Source organism: Theropithecus gelada, chromosome 19 (assembly GCF_003255815.1).
Source record: "Theropithecus gelada isolate Dixy chromosome 19, Tgel_1.0, whole genome shotgun sequence".
NCBI lineage: Eukaryota > Metazoa > Chordata > Mammalia > Primates > Cercopithecidae > Theropithecus > Theropithecus gelada.
In genome coordinates, this window is record NC_037687.1 from 38,012,531 (window position 1) to 38,031,738 (window position 19,208).

A 19,208-nucleotide genomic window follows, 5' to 3' on the forward strand; every position below is an offset into this window, starting at 1 on the left:
CCTCCTGGGCTCAAGCGATTCTCCTACCTCAGCCTCCTGAGTAGCTGGGATTACAGGTGCACACTACCACACCCGGCTAATTTTTGTATTTTTAGTAGAGATACGATTTCACCATGTTGGTCAGGCTGGTCTCGAACTCCTGAACTGGTGATCTGCCCACCTCGGCCTCCCAAAGTGCTGGGATTACAGGCATGAGCCACTGCTCCCGGCCCCCTCTTCTTAAAAGGATGCCAGTCAGATTTCAGTAAGTCCACCCTAATGACCTTATTTTACCTTAATTATGTCTTTAAAGACCCTATCTCCAAATACAATTATATTCTGAGGTACCAGGAATTAGGACTTCAGTGTATGAATTTTGGGAGATGCAACTCAGCCCATAGCAGAGGCTAAGGATGAGTGTGGACTTGCTGGGCTGGCAGTGGGGTCTGAGCCTGGCCTGATCTGTGGGTGGGAGAGGGATGCCCAGCTAGCTGGGAGTGTGGAACCTGCACAGTGTGCTGTCTGTCAAGCAGAACCCCCAAGCAGGGGGAGATACTCAACGTGGTTGAAGAGCACGGTGCATGAGCTGCAAGAGAAAAGCAGTACAGGGTGGTGGGCCAACCCCTGGAGGCCAGGCCCATCAGCCTGGTTGTTTCTCCAGGAGATAGGGAGGAGCCAGGAAAGGATTGCCCTGAGGCAATGTGGAGCTCCGCCTGAGGGAAGGCGGCCAGAGGAGGCTGGGGCTGCAGTTTTAGGAATGCTAGCAGGGGTGGGATTTAGGACCAGGTTAGAGTTAGTGGTTGTCTGAAGTAGGGCTAAGGTCTGGGTGAATTAGAGCTAGGATCAGGCAGGATTCCCTCCTTTACTGCTCCAGAGTCAGGATACATTTGCCGCCCAGCTCCCTTCTTGTCCTTATATCTTGTATCAGTAGCCATTTAATGCCCTGTCCCCAGGGCCAGGAAACAGGACCTGAGCTCTGGTAGCATCCTGGGCACCCACTCCCCACCCCCCCCCCCCCCAGTCTGCATCTTTTTTTTTTTTTTTTTTTTTTTTTTGAGACAGTCTCGCTCTGTTATCCAAGCTGGAGTGCAGTGGTGCAATCACGGCTCCCTGTAGCCTCAACATCCTGGGCTCAAGCGATCTTCCCATCTTAGCCTACTGAGTAGCTGGGACTGCAGGTGCCCACCACCATCATGTCCGGCTAACTTCTTTATTTTTTGGAGAGACGGGGATTTCACTATGTTGCCCAGGCTGGTCTCAGACTCCTGGCCTCAAGTTATCTACCTGCCTTGGTGCAGTGTGCATTTAATGGGACTGTGTGCTGGCTTTTTTGCTTTTTAGCTTTTAAATGTTTTCTTGCTGTTAAAACATAATGTATATAGAGTAAAGTGTTCAAATTTTAAGTGTACAGCTTGATGAATTTTTGCATATGTAAGGACCCTGTAACCACCAAACAAGATCCTTTCTCACCTGCTGCAGGCTCATGCCCTTTCCCAGTCAGTACCCCCAAGGTGCTCACTCATCTGACCGTGATCATCTGCTATCAGCTTGCCTGTTTTTGAATTTCCTGTAATTGGAATCATAAATTACGTCTGCCTTTGTGTTTGGCATCTTTCATTCAGCCTCATGTCTCCAAGCTTCGGCCATGTGTATGAAGCAGGAGTTTGTTCTTTTTCATTACTGTGGCGTATTTCATTGTATGGACATACCACATTTTGTTTATCCATTCACCTGTTGATGGCCCCTTGGGCTGTTTCCAGTTTGGGGCTGTTATGAAAAGACTGCAGAAGCATTTCTGCCTATGTCCTTTGATGGGCAGGACACGTGTTTCTTTTGGGCAGATGTCCAGGAGTGGACGTGCTGCATCTTAGGGAGAGGGCATCTTTTCAACTTTTCTGAATGGAGCTTGTATCGATTTACACTCCTACCAGCAATGCACGACCTGTCTTTTTAATTAGGAATTTAAAACTCAAGCAGCATTTCACATTGAATAATCCTCAATTGCAAGATTTCTAGACTTTTTTTTTTTTTTTTGCAGTTGCTGAGTTCTTCCTATTTCCTATCCCTCACTTTAGCTTCATTATTATTATTATTATTTTTTGAGACAGGGTCTCACTCTGTCACCTACGCTGGAGTGCAGTGGTGCAGTCACAGCTCACTGTAGCCTTCACCTCCTGGGTTCAAGCAATTCTCCTGCCTCAGCCTCTCCAGGAGCTGGGACTACAGGTGCATGCCACCGTGCCCAGCTAATTTTTGTATTTTTAGTAGAGATGGGGTTTCTCCATGTTGCCTAGGCTGATCTTGAACGCCTGGGCTCAAGAGGTCTGGCCACCTCAGTCTCTCAAAGTGCTGGGATTGCAGGCGTGAACCACTGTGCCTGGCCTAGCTGTCTTCTTTAAGTATCTTGGTGCAGAGCACACTAGAGCTGGACAGCTCCTTTAGTAGGGGTGGGGTCATGGTTTAGGTAGGGATTTTGGAGTCAGTTGTGGGAAGAGTTTGGATCAGGGACAGGGTCTCAGTACAGTTGGGAGTCAAGGTCAGATGAAGGACTTGAACCATCTGGGCACAACTTGGGATTCAAGGTGAGTAAGTGGACTAAGGATGGGTCAGGCTGAAGCCCAGATTTGTCCTGGGGTCGAGGACCAGGAAGGGTTGCATTCAGTTTCAGGATGAGCTTGGGCGAGGGGACTGTTGGAGATGAGATGGCTGGAAGTCAGGACTGGGGCCATTAGACTACAGTGGATCTGATTACAAGTAGGAGCCCTGGAGTCATGAAGACCAGGGGTCCAGTCAGGGCATGTCTACTGTCTTGCCGTGCTTTTGGGGAGGTGACATCCTTTCTTGGAGCCTCAGTTTCCTCCTCTGTAAAACATGGTAATATTAGCACTAACCACTAATGTGAGCTGTGAGTCATATCTAGCTCTGTGCTTGGCACTGGTGAGCACTCGCCTTTCTGTGAAAAGTATCGGAGCATTTTGAGGACAGGCATTTGTCTCCGTGGGTTTATGTCTCCTGGTGCCCAGCTTGCTGCCTGCCACCCTCCCTTGGCTGCCTCCTTTCATTTCCTGGGCCTAGGGAGCTATAGAATGGGGTTGTATTACAGGGGTGGACTTGAGGCTTGAGGGTTCAAGCCTGAAGTCCCAGATCAGGTTTCGATTGGAGGACAAGCTCAGGGGTAGAGCTGAATGGGGCTGGGGTTACAGAGGATCAGGATGGATCTGCTAGGCGGGTGTGCTAAACATAAGAAGAAAGGCCAGGTGGGAGTGAGATGTGGACGGGGAAAGTGGTGGGGTGGGGAGAGGGCCAGAGGGTGGCTGAATCACACACACTCAGAGATCTGACAACTGCCTCCTTTGGGGACGCTGCAGCCCCATCTCTGAGGCCCCACTCAGAGTGGAAAACATGTCTCACCCGAAACCTGGTAGGGCAGGACGGGAGCCTGGGCGGCCCGCCGCAGGAGGAGGCCCAAGGCTGCTCTCCCTCCTTTGGGACGTCACCAGCCTCCTCCTGGGCAGCTGATACCTTCTCACGACCACCTTCCACCTCCTGCCCTGCCCTATGGTGCACTGTGGATAACACCCCTCTGTCACTTTCTGGAGGAGTGAAAGGATAAGGCCAGATCCCCCAAGGCCTGAGGGCTGTGTCTCATCTTGCCAGAGGAGGGCAGAGGCCCAGAACGGAGGACATGTCTCTTGGGAAGAGACACTTCCAAGGTGGCTGGGGGTAAGGGGGGAATTTGGGGGAAAGGCTCGGGCAGTGTGGTGGAACGGCGGCCCGAGAGCCCTCCTGGCTTCCCCTCCTTCACCCCACTTCCATTCCTTCTCTGTCCCCAGAAATAAGAATGTCTAAGCCCCTGGAGGCCGAGAAGCAAGGTCTGGACTCCCCATCAGAGCACACAGGTGGGTGGGCAGGGAGCAGGGGGCAGGGGGGCAGGGGTCACCGTGGGCAGGGGAAGTGGGGCAGATGGGAAGAGGGCTGGGAGGGGATAGGTGTGGTGGGGGTGGCTGATGACAGCACATCCTTTCCCTCTCTTTGCAGACACTGAAAGAAATGGACCAGACACTAATCATCAGGTTAGGAGGTAGTGGATAAGCGGGAGGGGATGGGGAGGAATGGGGAGAGGGGTCAGAGGGGGCTGTGTGCCACCTGTGGTAGGAGGACTGGGAGCTGGGGTGGTCAGAAGCTGCTTCACTGCACTATTCCCATCCCCTTGCCCCTACTTTCTCTTTGCAGAACCCCCAGAATAAGACCTCCCCATTCTCTGTGTCCCCAACTGGCCCCAGCACAAAGGTAAGCACCTGTCGGAACAGCCAGGGAAGCGGGCAGCGCTTGGAAGAGGGTCCTCAGGAGGCCTGCCTCAGTCCCAGGGCTGAGAGAGCACTGAGCCTTGGTACCTTGGTAACGAGGTTCCTCCCGCCCCTTCTCACTCTTGGGCTCCCACCCCAGGCCTGTGACTCACGCAGGCTCCTTCCCCTTCCCTAGGGGGTGGGGGTGGCCAGGGAAATCCCCCCCAGAGCCCCAGGGCGATGAACAACAGGAAGCCAAAGGCCCGCCCCCATCCCAACTTCCCTGACCCAACAGGGGCCTGCACCACCCCCTGTCCCCCAATATACACATTTAGTGGCCAGCTGAGGTGGGGGTGGGGGGCTGGCACCAGTTGAGGATAGCTGTAGGGATGCAGGAAGAGAGAATGACAGGGAGGCCGGAAGCAGCCAGGCAGTGCAAATTCCACATCCAGATGGGGCCCTGTGCCTGGCATTCTGGGCTTCTTGGGGTTTGCTTGGGCCCCGGTCTCCACCCTCCATCCTGGTCCAGGGGTAGCAGGCAGGTCCAGAGGCTTGAAGATAGCACTGGATGTGGGGGCAGAGAAGGTGTGAGCAAGACTCCAGACCCTGACCAGCAGTGGCTGAGGGATGGGGTGGGAGGCTGGGAACTGCTCCCCACCCTGCTACAGCTTTGCTCTGTGACCATGGGAAAGTCACTTCCCCTCTCTGGGCCTCTCAGTTTCCTCTTCGGTATCATTGGTCGGGGGGAGGGGGCAGTCGGATGGGATGGCCTCTGTGGTTGCCTCCATGTCTGGTGTACCCCCCTGCCACCATGAGAGGGGAGGACAAAAGTGCTTTGTGAATGGGTGTCCTGCTTCTGTGCTGAGCACTTTGAACGGGATCCAGTGGAGACGGACTCTCGATCTTGACCTCCTTGACCCTCTGATGGCAGGTTTGGCTCTTGCCTTAGCCCTCAGAGCACAGCGTCTATCCATTGCCCCCACCCTGTCCTCAGTTGAATCAGATATTTCCACTCTGTTCTCAGACTGGCAGCAGGCTTTCTTCTTTTGGGGATGCCAGTGGGACCAAGGGAAAGAAGGTTTCTCCCTCCCCTTCCTGGCCTCGGGCTCTGTCCACAACTCGCCCTGTTTCTCTGGCCTTTGCCGCTCAGCTTCTCTCCATCTCTTCTGTCTCAGTCTTTCCCTAACTGAAGTGATTCATGTGCTCCTGTCACGGTCTCAGGCATAAGACCGCTGTGTGCAACTATTTACATATACTTTTGTTAATTGGCTCAATTTTTTAAAAAAACACATTATGGAAAATGTGAAGTGGATACAGAAATAGGGAGAAGGGTATAATGAAAATAAACCCCCTAGATAGCCATCAATCAGCTTCAACAATTACCAGCTCATGAACTGGCTTGCTTTTCGACAGCTTTTTAAATAAATGTTTTTTAAATGGAAATTTCACAAATGGAAAACCAGAATCACTTGCCACGGAAATAAATACGATGATTATTAAAATTTACCCAGAGTCTCTTGTGTGCCGAAGGGTCTAAACCTCAGAGGCCTGTTCTCTGCTTATTAAAAGAGGAGATTAGGGCTGGGTACGGTGGCTCATGCCTGTATTCCCAACACTTTGGGAGACAAAGCAGGCGGACTGAGGTCAGGAGCTTGAGACCAGCCTGGCCAACATGATGAAACTTCAACTCTACTAAAAATACAAAAATTAGCTGGGCATGGTGGTGAGTGCCCGTAATCCCAGCTACTTGGGAGGCTGAGGCATTTTGGAGAATTGCTTGTGCCCAGGAGGTAGAGGTTGCAGTGAGCCAAGATCGCACCACTGCACTCCAGCCTGGGCAACAGAGGGAGACTCCAGCTCAAAAAAAAAAAAAAAAAAAAACACGGTGATTAGGCCAGGTGCAGTGGCTCAAGCCTGTAGTCCTAACGCTTTGGGAGGCCAAGGTGAGTAGACTGCTTGAGCTCAGGAGTTCTCAAGACCAGCCTGGTCAACATAGTGAGACCCTGTCTCTACAGAAAATACAAAAATTAGCTGGGTGTGCACACCTGTAGTCCCAGCTACTTAAGACTGAGGCAGGAGGATCGCTTGAGTCTGGGAAGTCGAGGCTGCAGTGAGCCATGATGGTGCCAGTGCACTCCAGCTTGGGTGACACAGCAAGACCCTGTCTCAAAAAAAATTAAATTAAAATAAAAGTGGAGATTAGCTAGTATTGGAGAGATGGTAAAGACATTCAAGCACTAGTCAGAGACTAGTAAGATAACCAGAAACAATGAAAAAGCACTGAAAAGGGAATAGTGTACTTACCATGGCATTCAACATTATTTTTAAAAAGCTTTTTTTTTTTTTTTGAGACGGAGTCTCGCACTGTCGCTCAGGCTGAAGTGCAATGGCATGATCTCGGCTCACTGCAACCTCCGCCTCCTGGGTTCAAGCGATTTTTGAGTCGGAGTCTCGCTCTGTTGCCCAGGCTGGAATGCAGTGGCGCAATCTCGGCTCACTGCACCTCCACTTCCCGGGTTCAAGTGATTCTCTTGCCTCAGCCTCCCGAGTTACTGGGATTACAGGTGTGTGCCACCATGCCTGGCTAATTTTTGTATTTTCAGTAGAGACAGGGTTTCACCATGTTGGCCAGGCTGGTCTTGAACTCCTGACCTCAAGTGATGCTCCCGCCTCAGCCTCCTAAAGTGCTGGGATTAAGGGGTGAGCCACCATGCTCAGCCTGTTTTTTAAAAAACTTTGTATTAAAATATGATACACATTAAAAACACACATAGATCTTCAATGTATGACTCTGCGAACTTTCAGAAACTTAGCACACCCGTGTCACTAGCACCAGATCAAGAAGCAGAGCACGACCAACCTTCCAGAGGCCCTTAATACCCTTGCCAGGGATAGCCACTACCCTGACTTCTCATACTCAGTGTCATTTCATGCTGCATCTCTACAGCACTTTCTTTTTCTTTTTTTTTTTTTTAACCTCTCTCTCTCTCTCTTTTTTTTTTAAGAGACAATGTCTTGCTCTGTTGCCCAGGCTAGTCTCAAACTCCTGGCCTCAAGCAATCCTCCTGCCTTGGCTTTCCAAAATGCTGGGATTACACCACACTTGGCCTCTGTAGCTCTTAAACTTTCTAATGCTTATATTCCATAATTTGGGACATGCCATTCACTGTCTATTATTTGGCCTTTCCTTGGCCTCTGTGTCCCCATTTCAAATATCACCCCCCTGCCAACACGCTGTGTCATTTTGCCCAAGTTGCTTTCCCTCTCTGGGCTTCCTTTTACAAAATGGTGTTGGGCTATCAGGCTGAAGGATGATCCCACTGTCCACTTTAGGCCTGAGGGTATGTAATCCATCAGGCCATGCCTTCTCCCACCACTGTGTGTGCTTCAGCCAATAGGCCTTTCAGCCAACAGCTGCTGTTGTCTGGCTTTTTACCTAGGAGCGGAAGAGGCCAGGGTGGCTCCATGCTGGTGGTCTGTTCTGTGTGTATGGTGCAGATGTGTCCATATCATATTCAGAGAGACATGGAGAGGCTTTGCGGACCTCAGGGGCGGAGGCTGAAGCCTGGCATTTCCTGGGCGACATCTGGCTTGTCCACAGTGCAGGACAAACGCTGTGCTTTGCTTATTCTGCCAGTATTTTTGTTCTAGATTTTGAAAAGAGTAGCCAGCAGGAGCTGAGTAGGAGCCAGATAAGACTTCCACTCAGGCAGGCACTCTCTCTAGCCCACCTCCATCCACCCCTACTCCTGTCATTCATTTGTGCTCATTTCTGTGAGCTTCTGAGTTTGTAGCCCAGGTTCCAAGGTGGTGGTTTTTCTTATACCTGAAAACCTTTTCTTCCAACAAAGTCTTACTTCATTGGACAAATAAGAGATGCACTTGGCTAGGTGCAGTGGCTTATGCCTGTTATCCCAACATTTTGGGAGGCCAAGGCAGGAGGATCGCTTGAGCCTAGGAGTTCAAGACCAGACTGGGCAACATAATGATACCCTGTCTCTACAGAAAAATTTAAAAATTAGCCAGGTATGGTGGCGGGCACCTGTAGTCTCAGCTACTCGGGAGGCTGAGGTGGGAGGATTGCTTGAACTTGGGAGGTAGAAGCTGCAGTGAGCTGTGATCATGCCACTGCACTCCAGCTTGGGCAACAGACCAAGATCTTGTCTCAAAAAAAAAAAAAAAAAGGAAAAGAAAAGCAAGAGAGATGCACCTCTGTGTGATACAGATGAAGGGTGTAGGACCCAGAAACCGCTTATTTGACCTCCCAGGTGCCCAGTGGGACTATTTTCCTTTTTTTCTATTTTTTTTTTTTTAGAGATGGGGTTTCACCATGTTGGCCAGGCTGGTTTTGAACTCCTGACCTTAAGTGATCTACCCACCTCGACCTCCCAAAGTGCTAAGGTTACAGGTGTGAGCCACCATGCCCGGCCACTATTTTCCATTTTACAGACAGGGAAACTGACTCTCAGGAGTGGAAAAGCGCTCTGCAAAGGGGACTTCTCCTGTAGGGAGTTTGGGTGCTGGTGTTGTGTTAGCCCTATCTGACTGATGAGGAAACTGAGGCCAGAGGAGTGGTTTGAAGCTCCCAGCGGTCAGTGCAGGACCACAGGCCACACCCTCATATCCACACCCCAGTCTGCTCCTCCTGTGCCAGCCTGATTGCCATTGCCACACATGTGCCCTCTCTTTGGTTCACAGGTGGGCATTCTCTCTGGCCTCCACTTAACATTCTGGGGTCCCGGACCCTGCCTCTCTCCCCCCCAGATCAAGGCTGAAGACCCCAGTGGCGATTCAGCCCCAGCAGCACCCCTGCCCCCCCAGCCGACCCAGCCTCATCTGCCCCAGGCCCAACTCATGTTGACAGGCAGCCAGCTAGCTGGGGTAAGTACTCAGGGAAGGATGGGGACGAGGGGACAAACCAGCCACCCCTCATCTGTTACAGGGCTAGTGGATGAACTGTTCCACCAAGGCCATGGCCACTCTCTCACGCCTGCCTCTTGCCCTTTTCTGTCCTCCAGGAGGTCTTGTCCCCTTACTTGCTTGGCTTAGGCACTAACCCCTCTCTGCCTTCTCTGCTCCTCTTCAACCCCCTGCTCCGACTCCTGCTGTCCCCGACACCCCACAGCTCACGGCACTGATGCCAGCTCAGCAGCAGCTCCTCCTGCAGCAAGCCCAGGCCCAGCTCCTGGCCGCCGCCGTGCAGCAGTCCAGTGCCGCCGCTGCTGCTAACGCCGCTGCCGCTGCCGCCGCCTCCGCCTCCTCTACTTCCTCCTCCTCCTCCTCCTCTGCCTCCTCCTCGACCTCGCAGCCCCCAGCTTCCTCTGGGGGGGGTGACCTGCCACCACCACAGCCTGCCAGCCAGCCCCCTGGGACCCCACAGCTCACCTTGTCCCAACCCATCCAGCTCACAGCACAGGTAAGGGCAGCCACTGGGGACCAGGCTCCCTGCAGTGAAGGACATGCAGAAACAGTGAGTGTGCGGGAAGGGGCTGACTGGTCCACATGGACTGTTCTGACCACCAGCCACATGCCAGGCAGTTCCTAGCAACCCTAGGAAGCTTTGGGAGATGTTGCTATCCCATCTTACAGTAGGGTAAAGTGAGGCTCACAGAAAGGAATATCCCACATCATAATCCTTCCTCTGGTGGTGTGTTGGGGGCAGTGCTTGCTATGCATCTCGTTGGGAGTTCACAGCCTCCTGGGAGGTTGAGATTGTTGTCCTCAACTTACAGGTAAGGAAACCAGGAGTCACTCCCGTGAATGGTACCATGTGGATACAAAACAAAAGGCTGAGAATAAGAATGAGTGCCCTACCCTCATCGTGTCCCCTGGCTCATCCAACAAGATGATCTTTCAAAAAAAGGGGCCTGTGATCTATGAGTTAGGAGGTTCTGCATCACCTGCCCGACTCTGGAGCTTTTGCTAGTCCATAGTTAATCATGAATTAGTGGCTGTCTCAGTTTCCTAGGGCTGCCATAACGTAATACCACCAACTGGGTGGCTTAAGACAACAGAAACATTGTCTCCAACCACAAGTCCAAACTCAAAGTGTCGGCAGGGCCATGCTCTCTCTGAAGGCTTCCAGGGAGAATCCATCCTTGACTCTTCTGGCTTCCGATGATGCTGTCAATCCTTGGTGTTCTGTAGCTTAGTAGATGGCTGACTCTGATCTCTGCCTCCTCTGTTGTCACATGGCCATCTTCTCTCTGTGCACCTGTCTCTGTATTCAAATTTTTCTTTCTTGTAGGGACACTAGTCATTAGTTTAGGGCCCACTCCGATGACCTCATTTTAACTTGGTTACATCTGCAACCCTATTTCCAAATAAAGTCACATTTACAGGCACCAAGAGTGAAGACTTCCACATATCTTTTTGGGGACACAATTTAACCCCTAACAGTGGCCAATAGAGTTCCCATAAGGACAGCCAGGGGAGCAGAGTGGGAGCTGAGTAGGCTTCCTCTTCCGAAGGGCAGCTGTCTCCAGCCCACTCCTGTCCACCCCTTCCCACGTCACCCATTCATGTTGTCTGTCTGGTTTCCACAAGCCTTAGAGTTGTGGCCACGTTTCAGGGCAGTGAAGGTCCTAGGAAGCCCTACAGCAAAGCCACCTGTTAAACTTCCCTTAGCCTAGCATTTCCCTCAGTGAGTGCTCCACAAAAGGCTTTTCTCTTACTCCATCCAGCTGCTTCCACAGAACCCTAGATATAGATGCTGTCCATGCAGGGAGCTGTCCAGCCCTGGTGAGGCTGTTCCCTTGATATGGTTCACCCCAATAATGGCCTGTTCCATTCTTGACCAATGCTTCCATTTGGGACTTTCCTTAAAGCTGAGCTGATACCTGCCTCCTTAGAACTTCCTTCCACTGGGCCTGGTTCTTTGGAGACACTGTAAACTGGGCCCATGGCTCCATGATGGCTCTTGTAGATGTAGCCTTTTTTTTTTTTTTTTTTTTTTTAATGAGATGAGGTCTTGCTTTGTTGCCCAGGCTGGAGTGCAGTGGTGTGATTATGGCTCACTGCAGCCTCATCCTCTTTGGGCTCAAGTAATCCTCCCACCTCAGCCTCCTGAGTAGTTGGGACTACAAGTGTATGCCACCACGCCCAACTGATTTTTTTATATATACATATTTTTTTGTAGAGACAGGGTTTTGCCATGTTGCCCAGGCTGGTCTTAAACTCCTGAGCTCAAGCGATCCGCCCGCCTTGACTTCTCAAAGTGCTGGGATTACAGGCATGAGCCACGGTGCCTGGCCCAAACATAGCCTTTCAATACCTGACTCTCCAAGTAATAGTAACTTAGTCTGTTGGGTACCACCTTTGTTCCAAGCACCATGCCAGTGATGGCCTCTTTGCACCCATGAATACTCCCCACAGCTGAGGCTCCAAGGGGCAAAGTGACCTGCCCCAGATTATAATGTGAGCAGGAGTGGCAGAGCCGGCCTGGAAGTCCAGGGCTCTAACCACATGATCCGCGGCTGCTGCTTTTAGCTGTCCTTCACGGAACATGGTTTCTAGCCCCTCCCACCCCGGCCACCAGAGACTCCAGCAGCAGGTGTTCCATTTGCCTCGTAGCATAGACACCCCTTTACTGAGCAACGCCAAGGGCTTGGGGCTCTTCACTGGGGCTAGGCTCTTTCACATCTCAGTGGCCCTGCTCTTGTTCTCTCTTTTCTGTGGAAGTCTGCTCCCTTCCTTTACCTGGACAGTTCCTCTTCATCTAAGCCCCAGCCCAGGAGTCCACACCTCTGGGAAGTCATGATGACTTCCCTCCCTCCAGCTGTGCCTGAATCTGTCCGAGGAAATATCAGTTGAAGGAACAAAGACTAGAGGATAGAAGGCGGAACAGGGCAGCCTAGCACAGACCCAGCCAGGCCACCACCTCTGTAAGCAGCAGACGTTCTTGCCTATGCATTCCTAGAGCCACCTCCCCCAGCTCCCCAGGGACCCAGCAGCAGCACGCTGAGCCTCTACCACCTGCCGTCCAGCCCAGGCCCTGATTGTCAAGGTCTCCTTAAACCCCTCCTCCTTTCCTCTCACTCCTCCTTCCCCAGCTCCCCTCAGCTGGGATCTTTCCCTTTCTGTCCTCAACAAGTGCGAAGCTGGGCCAAGTTTGTTTTCTGGGAATTCCTTCTCACAAACTGAGTTGCCCTTTGACATCATTTCTACAACGGCACCTCCTATGGGCACCATGCCGGGCCTAGGCTTCAGAGGGACCAGCTTTTCCTGACTTACCTACCCACTGCTCCAGCCTTCCCTGGCTCCTAGGCTTGGATGGCTCTCCCAGGCTGCATCTCATGCCCTCCACCCCCTAGTCCACTTCTCATGCCTGCTAAGCTCTGATCCTGCAGTCATTCCACAAACATTTCCTGGCCTCCTGTGTGTCAGGCCATGGCAGGAAGCTGAAGACTTAGGAGTGAGTCACAGCCATCCTTGCCCCTGAGGGGCTCCCTGTCCTGCAGTAGAGCAAGCACATCAGTGAGCCACTAAGAAATGTTCCACTTGAAAGATACTAAGAAGCCCAGGAAAGAGAGTAAAAAACACTCATAAATGCTGTCCCTTTGAAATGATATAAAGTACCAAGGAAAAGTCCCCCTTCCATCCCTCTGATGTCAGCTTCCAGAGTAATGCTGATTAAACAGTTTGGCAGGATCCTTCCCTGCAATCTCCTAGCTTGTACAGATGAAGGGGCAATTATAATACAGTTTTATAATTTGTCTGTCCATTGCTCAGTGTGACGTCTTCTACCGAGGGGGCTGTGTGGATATTTACCGAATCAGTGAGGGATGTTTTGCAGCAGATTTTCAGTCAAGGGTAGGAAAGATACCTCTCCAGGGAAGTATTTCAGAATGTCTGGGGTAAGGGCAGGCATTGATTGAAAACTTATGTTAACAGTTAAAACATCATTTTTTTATTGGAGAGTAGGGGGGAAAAATCCTATTTTCCTAATAGGACAATGGCAAATAAAGCTTGACAAAATCTTTTAGGCTGCTAGGACCTAGCAAGTGAAAGTTTCCCAAAGAAACCAACTAAGTGTGATGGGAATGTGGGAAAAGAAATGGGATGTGTGTCTGAGGGAATCAGGACCCACATCTGTCCAGGCTTTCAGGACGAGGTGGGATCTGAACTCAGGGGAATGGGAAAGAGTTTGCTGGGAAGGGTCTTCCAGGCCATGGGAATGGCAAGTGCAAAGTGAGAAAGCAGGGCAGGCTGCAGCGGCACAAATAGGGATGGATGAACTGGGAGGGAGGAGCCAAAGCCCAAGTCCAGGTGGCTGAAGAAGACTCAGGAATATTTGGCTCAGGTCACTGAAAAGGCCTGGCCTGGAATATCAGGCCCAGCTCCACGGGTCTGTCTCCCTGTTTCATTATAGGGCAGGCATAATCAGTGTCAGCATTTCCAGATTTGTAGCTATCCTGCCCAGGGAGATAAAACACATCCCCTGGGTTGGGTGGGGTGGCTCAGGCCTGTAATCCCAGCACTCTGGGAGGCCAAGGTGGGCGGATCACTTGAGGTCAGGAGTTCAAGACCAGTCTGGCCAACATGGTAAAACCCTGTCTCTACTAAAAGTGCAAAAATTAGCCAGCCATGGTGGCATGCACCTGTAATCCTAGCTACTTGGGTGGCTGAGGCAAGAGAATTGCTTGAACCCAGGAGGTGGAGGCTGCAGTGGGCCAAGATCGTGCCACTGTGCTCCAGCCTGGGCAACAGAGTGAGCCTCTGTCTCAATAAAACAAACAAACAAAAACATGTCCCCTGGCTAGGTTTGAGTCCTTGCCCTCGACCCCAGAGAAGGCAAGTTCAGCCCTATCTGGACGTCGTGACTTGAAGATGGGAAAGTGTAACCCCCGAAAGAGATGGGTTCTGTTGCTTGAGTAAGTTGAAGAAAGGGCAGTGGATACCAGGCCAGCCAAAACTGCCCGCCTGGAGGTGTGTGGTCAGTTCATCCACAGGGCTTTGGAGTACAGGAGCCTGGCCCAGGCATGCCAGTTGCTCCCACTGGTTCTGGGGTTGGGATCTGCTGTTGCCTGTCTGTCCTGGAATTTTAGCATAAGGTAGCATGTGATATAACATGCAGTCCATATGTAGGTATTTTTTTTTTCTCCCTGTTGAATCATTCTCCATTTGTGGTGTTCTGCCCTGATCTCCACAACTTCCTGGGTTCCATGTCACAGGGCCAACCTCTGAGGGTCCAGAGAAGAACCCACACTGGAGAATGGCCACCTCCTCGACCCCTACTCCCATCTTTAGAGCTTGCCCTAGTGGAGTGACTGTACTAATCATAGAATGGACTGCAGGGGATAGGAGTAGAAATGAGAGCCCAGTAGGAAGTCCTTGAAGGCATACAGATGGGACATGAGGGTGGCTTGAGCCAGGAGGGTGAGGATGGGTGTCCTGGTTGCTATTTTGTATTGATTGGATAGGTCAAGGATGACTCCTAGGATTTTGGCTTCAGCAGCTGGGTGGTGATGACGTGGTTTCCTGAGTTGGGGAAGACGGGAGGAGTGGGATGTTTTGGAAGGCTGGGGTAGGGAGCCAGCAGTTTCATTTTGGACATGTTAGTGTTTGGAGAGTCTATTAAACATCCACATAGGGACACTAACTAAGCAGATGCATATTTGAGGCTGAAGCTCAGCAGAGTATCGGGGCAGGAGCTGAAAGTCGTTAGTTGTCTGGAAGAGAATGAACTTGGCCAGGCACAGTAGCTTATGCCCATAATGCCAACACTTTAGGAGGCCAAAGCAGGAGGATGGCTTGAGGCGAGTTCGAGACCAGCCTGGGCAACATAGTGAGACCCCATCTCTAAAAAAAAATAAATAAATAACCAGGTGTGGTGATGCATGCCCATAGCCCCCAGGCTACTTGAGAGGGTGAGGCAGGAGGATCGCTTGAGCATGGGAGGTCAAGATGGCAGTGAGCTATGATTGCAACATGACACTCCAGCCTGGGAGACAGAATAAGACTTTGTCTCCAAAAAAGAAAGAAAAGGAAGGACAGATGGACAGATGGAAGGAAGGAAGGACTCAGCCAGATTGGGTTCCCACTCTCAAGAGCTCACAGTCAAGTGTGGTGACATGAGGTGGGCAATGGTAGCAAATGCTCATTTTGAGGGATATGTTGTAATTTCCAAAATGCTTTCTAGATATTATTACTCAGGCCTCAGAACAACCCATTGAAACATTAGACATTATTATCCCCATTTTACAGATAAGAAAACTGAGGCCCTGAGAAATGACTCAGTCATAATGACTGCCATTTATGAAGGACCAATTAAGTGAACAGGAATCAGGCTAAACATTCTACACATATTGTCTCAGTTAATTCCTTTAACAGCTCCATGAAGTAAGATTTATTGTGGTGTCACCTGAGGAAACTGAGGCTTAAAGAGGGTAAGGAACTGCCTGAGGTGTGTGAGGGGCAGTCAGGATTCTGGGCTCCAAGGCCCAGGTCTCTGCATAACACCTTGCATTGTGATCCTATGCAGTTAAGGAGGCTGAGACCTAGAAAGTGGCTTCCCCCAGGCACACAGCAAGAAGCAGGTGACAGGGCCAACGCTCAAACCCCTGAGTTTCCAAGCTGGAAGGGACCCTTGCACCCCACTAGTCTAATCTTCCCCTAGGTTAGGCGTTTCCTTGTCACTGTTGTTGCCAGGTGAGGATTTTCACCCAGGTGGCTTCCATGGCAGGCACCCCTCCCTTCCCAGGCAGTGCGTCCCACCATCCGACAGACTGAGATTACTCAGAGTGTCAGAAAGCCTGACCTCATTTTAATTTTAAGTTTTATTTTATCTATGCAGTTATTTATTTTTTTAGAGACGAGGTCTTGCTCTATTGCCATCATAACTCACTGCAACCTCGACCTCCTGGCTGAAGCAATCCTCCCACCTCAGCCTCCCGAGTAGCTGAGACTACAGGCATGCACCATCATATCTGGATAAGTTAAAAATTTTTTTTTGTTTGTTTGTGGAGATGGGGTTTCACTATGTTGCCCAGCTAGTCTTGAACTTGGGGCCTCAAGTGATCCTCCCACCTCAGCCTCCCAAAGTACAGACATTATAAGCGTGAGTCACTGCACCTGGCTGAGTTTTAGTTTATTTTTTAATTAGCAAATAATCATTGTATATATTTATGGGGTACAATATGATGTTTTGGGACATGTATACATTGTGGAATGATCAAATCAGGCTAATTAGCATGCCTATCACCTCAAATATTTATCATTTCTTCGTGGCGAAAACATTTAAAATACACTTCTTGCCAGACACAGTGGCGCACTGTAATCCCAGCTACTTGGGAGTCTGAAGTGGGAGGATGGCCTGAGCCCAGGAGTTCAAGGCTGCAGTGAGCTATAATCATGTACTGCACTCCAGCCTGGGTGACAGAGCAAGACCCTGTCTCTTAAAAAACAAAAACTAAAACAAAAACTAAAACTCTCTCTTTGATATTTTGAAATATACAGTACATTATTAGCAGTAGTCACTGTGCAATAGAACACAGAATGTATTCCTGTATCTCGCTGAAACTCCGTGTCCGTTGTCCTCCTTCCCTTTCCCCATCCATCCTCCCCTCCTCATTTTGAACACAATCTATCACGATATAGTTTACATAGTTCCCAGACCCCACTCATTCCTGTTCTCCCCTACTCTGGACTTAACTTGTCCTAGAGAGGGAAGGTCCAGAACTGGTCACAATTTGCCATATCAGGGATGGGAAAGGAATGTCAACTCGTTCACCAACACCATTCCAGTCATGGGGACTGCCAAAGCTTGTGTGGAGGCCCCTAATGGGGGTGCGAGAGGCCACGGGGGATGGGCCGTCTGCCTTGTGCACTGGAGTGAGGTGCAGCACCTGGGCCGTTGCAGCCGGTCGGCTCTGGGGCCCGGCCTCCTCAAGTTCACTGTTATGGCTTTCTCTTCCCCCCCTAGGTGGAACAGAGCCCAGGTGGGAAAGTGGGCAATTCACCCATGTATCCTGTAATCCACATATCCATCTTTCTGCCCCCATTCATAGCCAAAGTCCCAGCTATGGCAAAGTACTGCCAGTCTGTCCTGAGGTTTCATCTCATTCATTTATTGAAATGTATTGATCACCTATGAGGCTCCTGCACTGGGAGGGTGATCAAAATACAGCAATGAATAAGAATCCGTACCGTCCCTTCTCAGCTTTCACGGACATGCTAGCTCTTGTGCTAGGCTTCCTTAAAGCTTAGGGACAGAGCAGCTGATCCACGAAATAAGCCAGCCAGGGTCTTTTCTCTGGCCTGTCTCCACTTACTATAACTTCTCCACCATCTGACTCGGACGTAACACGCCCCCAAGTGGCTTCAGATGGCCATGCTGCCGCTAGATTGTGGAGAAATGGCGCCTCCTACCGGCTTACCCCAGTCCTGAGCCAACTTACTGTTCCTGTTCACCCAGAATCTTATCTTTTCTCCTTCCTTCCTTCCTTCCTTCCTTCCTTCCTTCCTTCCTTCCTTCCTTCCTTCCTTCCTTTCTTCTTTCTTTTTTCTTTTCTTTTCTTTTCTTTCTTTTGTTTTGAGACAGGGTCTCGCTGTGTCACCCAGGCTGGAGTGCAGTGGCATGACCATGACTCACTGCAGCCTCGACCTCCCAGGCTCAGGCCATCCTCCCACCTCAGTCTCCCGAGTAGCTGGGACTACAGGCACGTGTCCCCATGCCTGGATTTTTTGTAGAGACCCCGTCATGTTGCCCAGGCTGGTCTGGAACTCCTGGGCTCAAGCAATCCACCTGTCTCAGCCTCCCAAAGTGCTGGGACTACAGGTGTGAGCCACCATGCCCCACCAGCTTTCTCCCCTTCTTTCATTCCTTTAGTTGGCAAATATTTAGTGAATATCACCATGCCCAAGCGTCTTTCTGGGTGAGGATATAGTGGAGAATGAGGTAGATAAGTTTGTGCCCTCTTGGAGCTGACCCCGCTGTAGTTGGGGAGATAGGCAGGAAGCAGGTAATTGCTATGAAGGAAAGAAAAGAGCGTAATAGAGAGTGTTGGAGGAAAAGGAAGACTTCATCAGAGTGTGTGGCCAGAGAGGGCCTCTCTGAGGAGGGGGGCATTTGATGGAGACTTAAATGATGAGGAGGGACCACCTCTGTGTAGATCTAGAAAGAGTATAGCAAAGGTACTGAGGTGGGGACTTCTTTGTGGGTTCAGTAACAGGAAGGAGACCAGTGGGGCTGGATCAGAGTTAGGGAGTTAGAGTCATGTGAGGCAAGGAAGGAGAGGCAAGAGGGGGTGCCAGGCCATGCAGGGCCATGGCCTGGAGCTGGATTATACCACAAATGTGATGAAAGTCAGTAGAGACCTTGTGGCTCAATTTATATTTTAGAACAAGGACTTGGAGTCCATAGACCACCCCTAGAGGAGTCTGTGCATAGAATTCGGAGTCCAAGAACTTGGATGGGGAAAAAAATTACATCTCAATTTTTACTATCTTCTGACCAAACCATAGCATGTCCCTCTATCATGAATGTAAACAACAGACCACAGTACTCAGACTTTGTCACCAAGAGAATGCGCGCAGATTTTCTTATACTTGTTGCAGATCTCTCCAAATACTGTTTTCACTCATGATTACTTTGAAATGACAGTAGTCATCAGATCTATTGCTGGATCTTGTTGCTTAATGTGCTAATAAATAAACGCATAAATGATTATATGATAATTCGAAATATGTTTGATGACTATATTTTTTTAAATTTTAATTAATTTTTTTGAGACAGAGTCTCACTCTGTTGCTTGAGCTGGAGTGCAGTGGCACAGTCGCAGCTCACTGCAACCTCTGCCTCCTGGGTTCAAGTGATTCTTCATCCTCAGCCTCCCGTGTAGCTGCAACTACAGGTGCCCGCCACCACACCTGGCTAATTTTTTTCTGTACTTTTTGGTAGCAGGGAGTTTCACCATGTTGGCCAGGCTGGTCTTGCACTCCTGA

General features: G+C 50.5%; 1 protein-coding gene across 4 annotated transcripts in view; it reads left to right on the top strand.

The window, feature by feature from the left end:
- POU2F2 (POU class 2 homeobox 2) overlaps nucleotides 1-19,208 on the top strand; it is a 46,761-nt gene that overhangs the window by 6,084 nt on the left and 21,469 nt on the right. For all 4 annotated transcript variants that reach the window (XM_025366219.1, XM_025366218.1, XM_025366220.1 and 1 more), the window contains exons 2-5: nucleotides 3,813-3,878; nucleotides 4,018-4,052; nucleotides 4,213-4,269; nucleotides 9,030-9,146. In XM_025366219.1, the coding sequence (XP_025222004.1) occupies nucleotides 3,813-3,878; nucleotides 4,018-4,052; nucleotides 4,213-4,269; nucleotides 9,030-9,146 (275 nt within the window). The remainder of the gene's footprint in view (nucleotides 1-3,812; nucleotides 3,879-4,017; nucleotides 4,053-4,212; nucleotides 4,270-9,029; nucleotides 9,147-19,208) is intronic.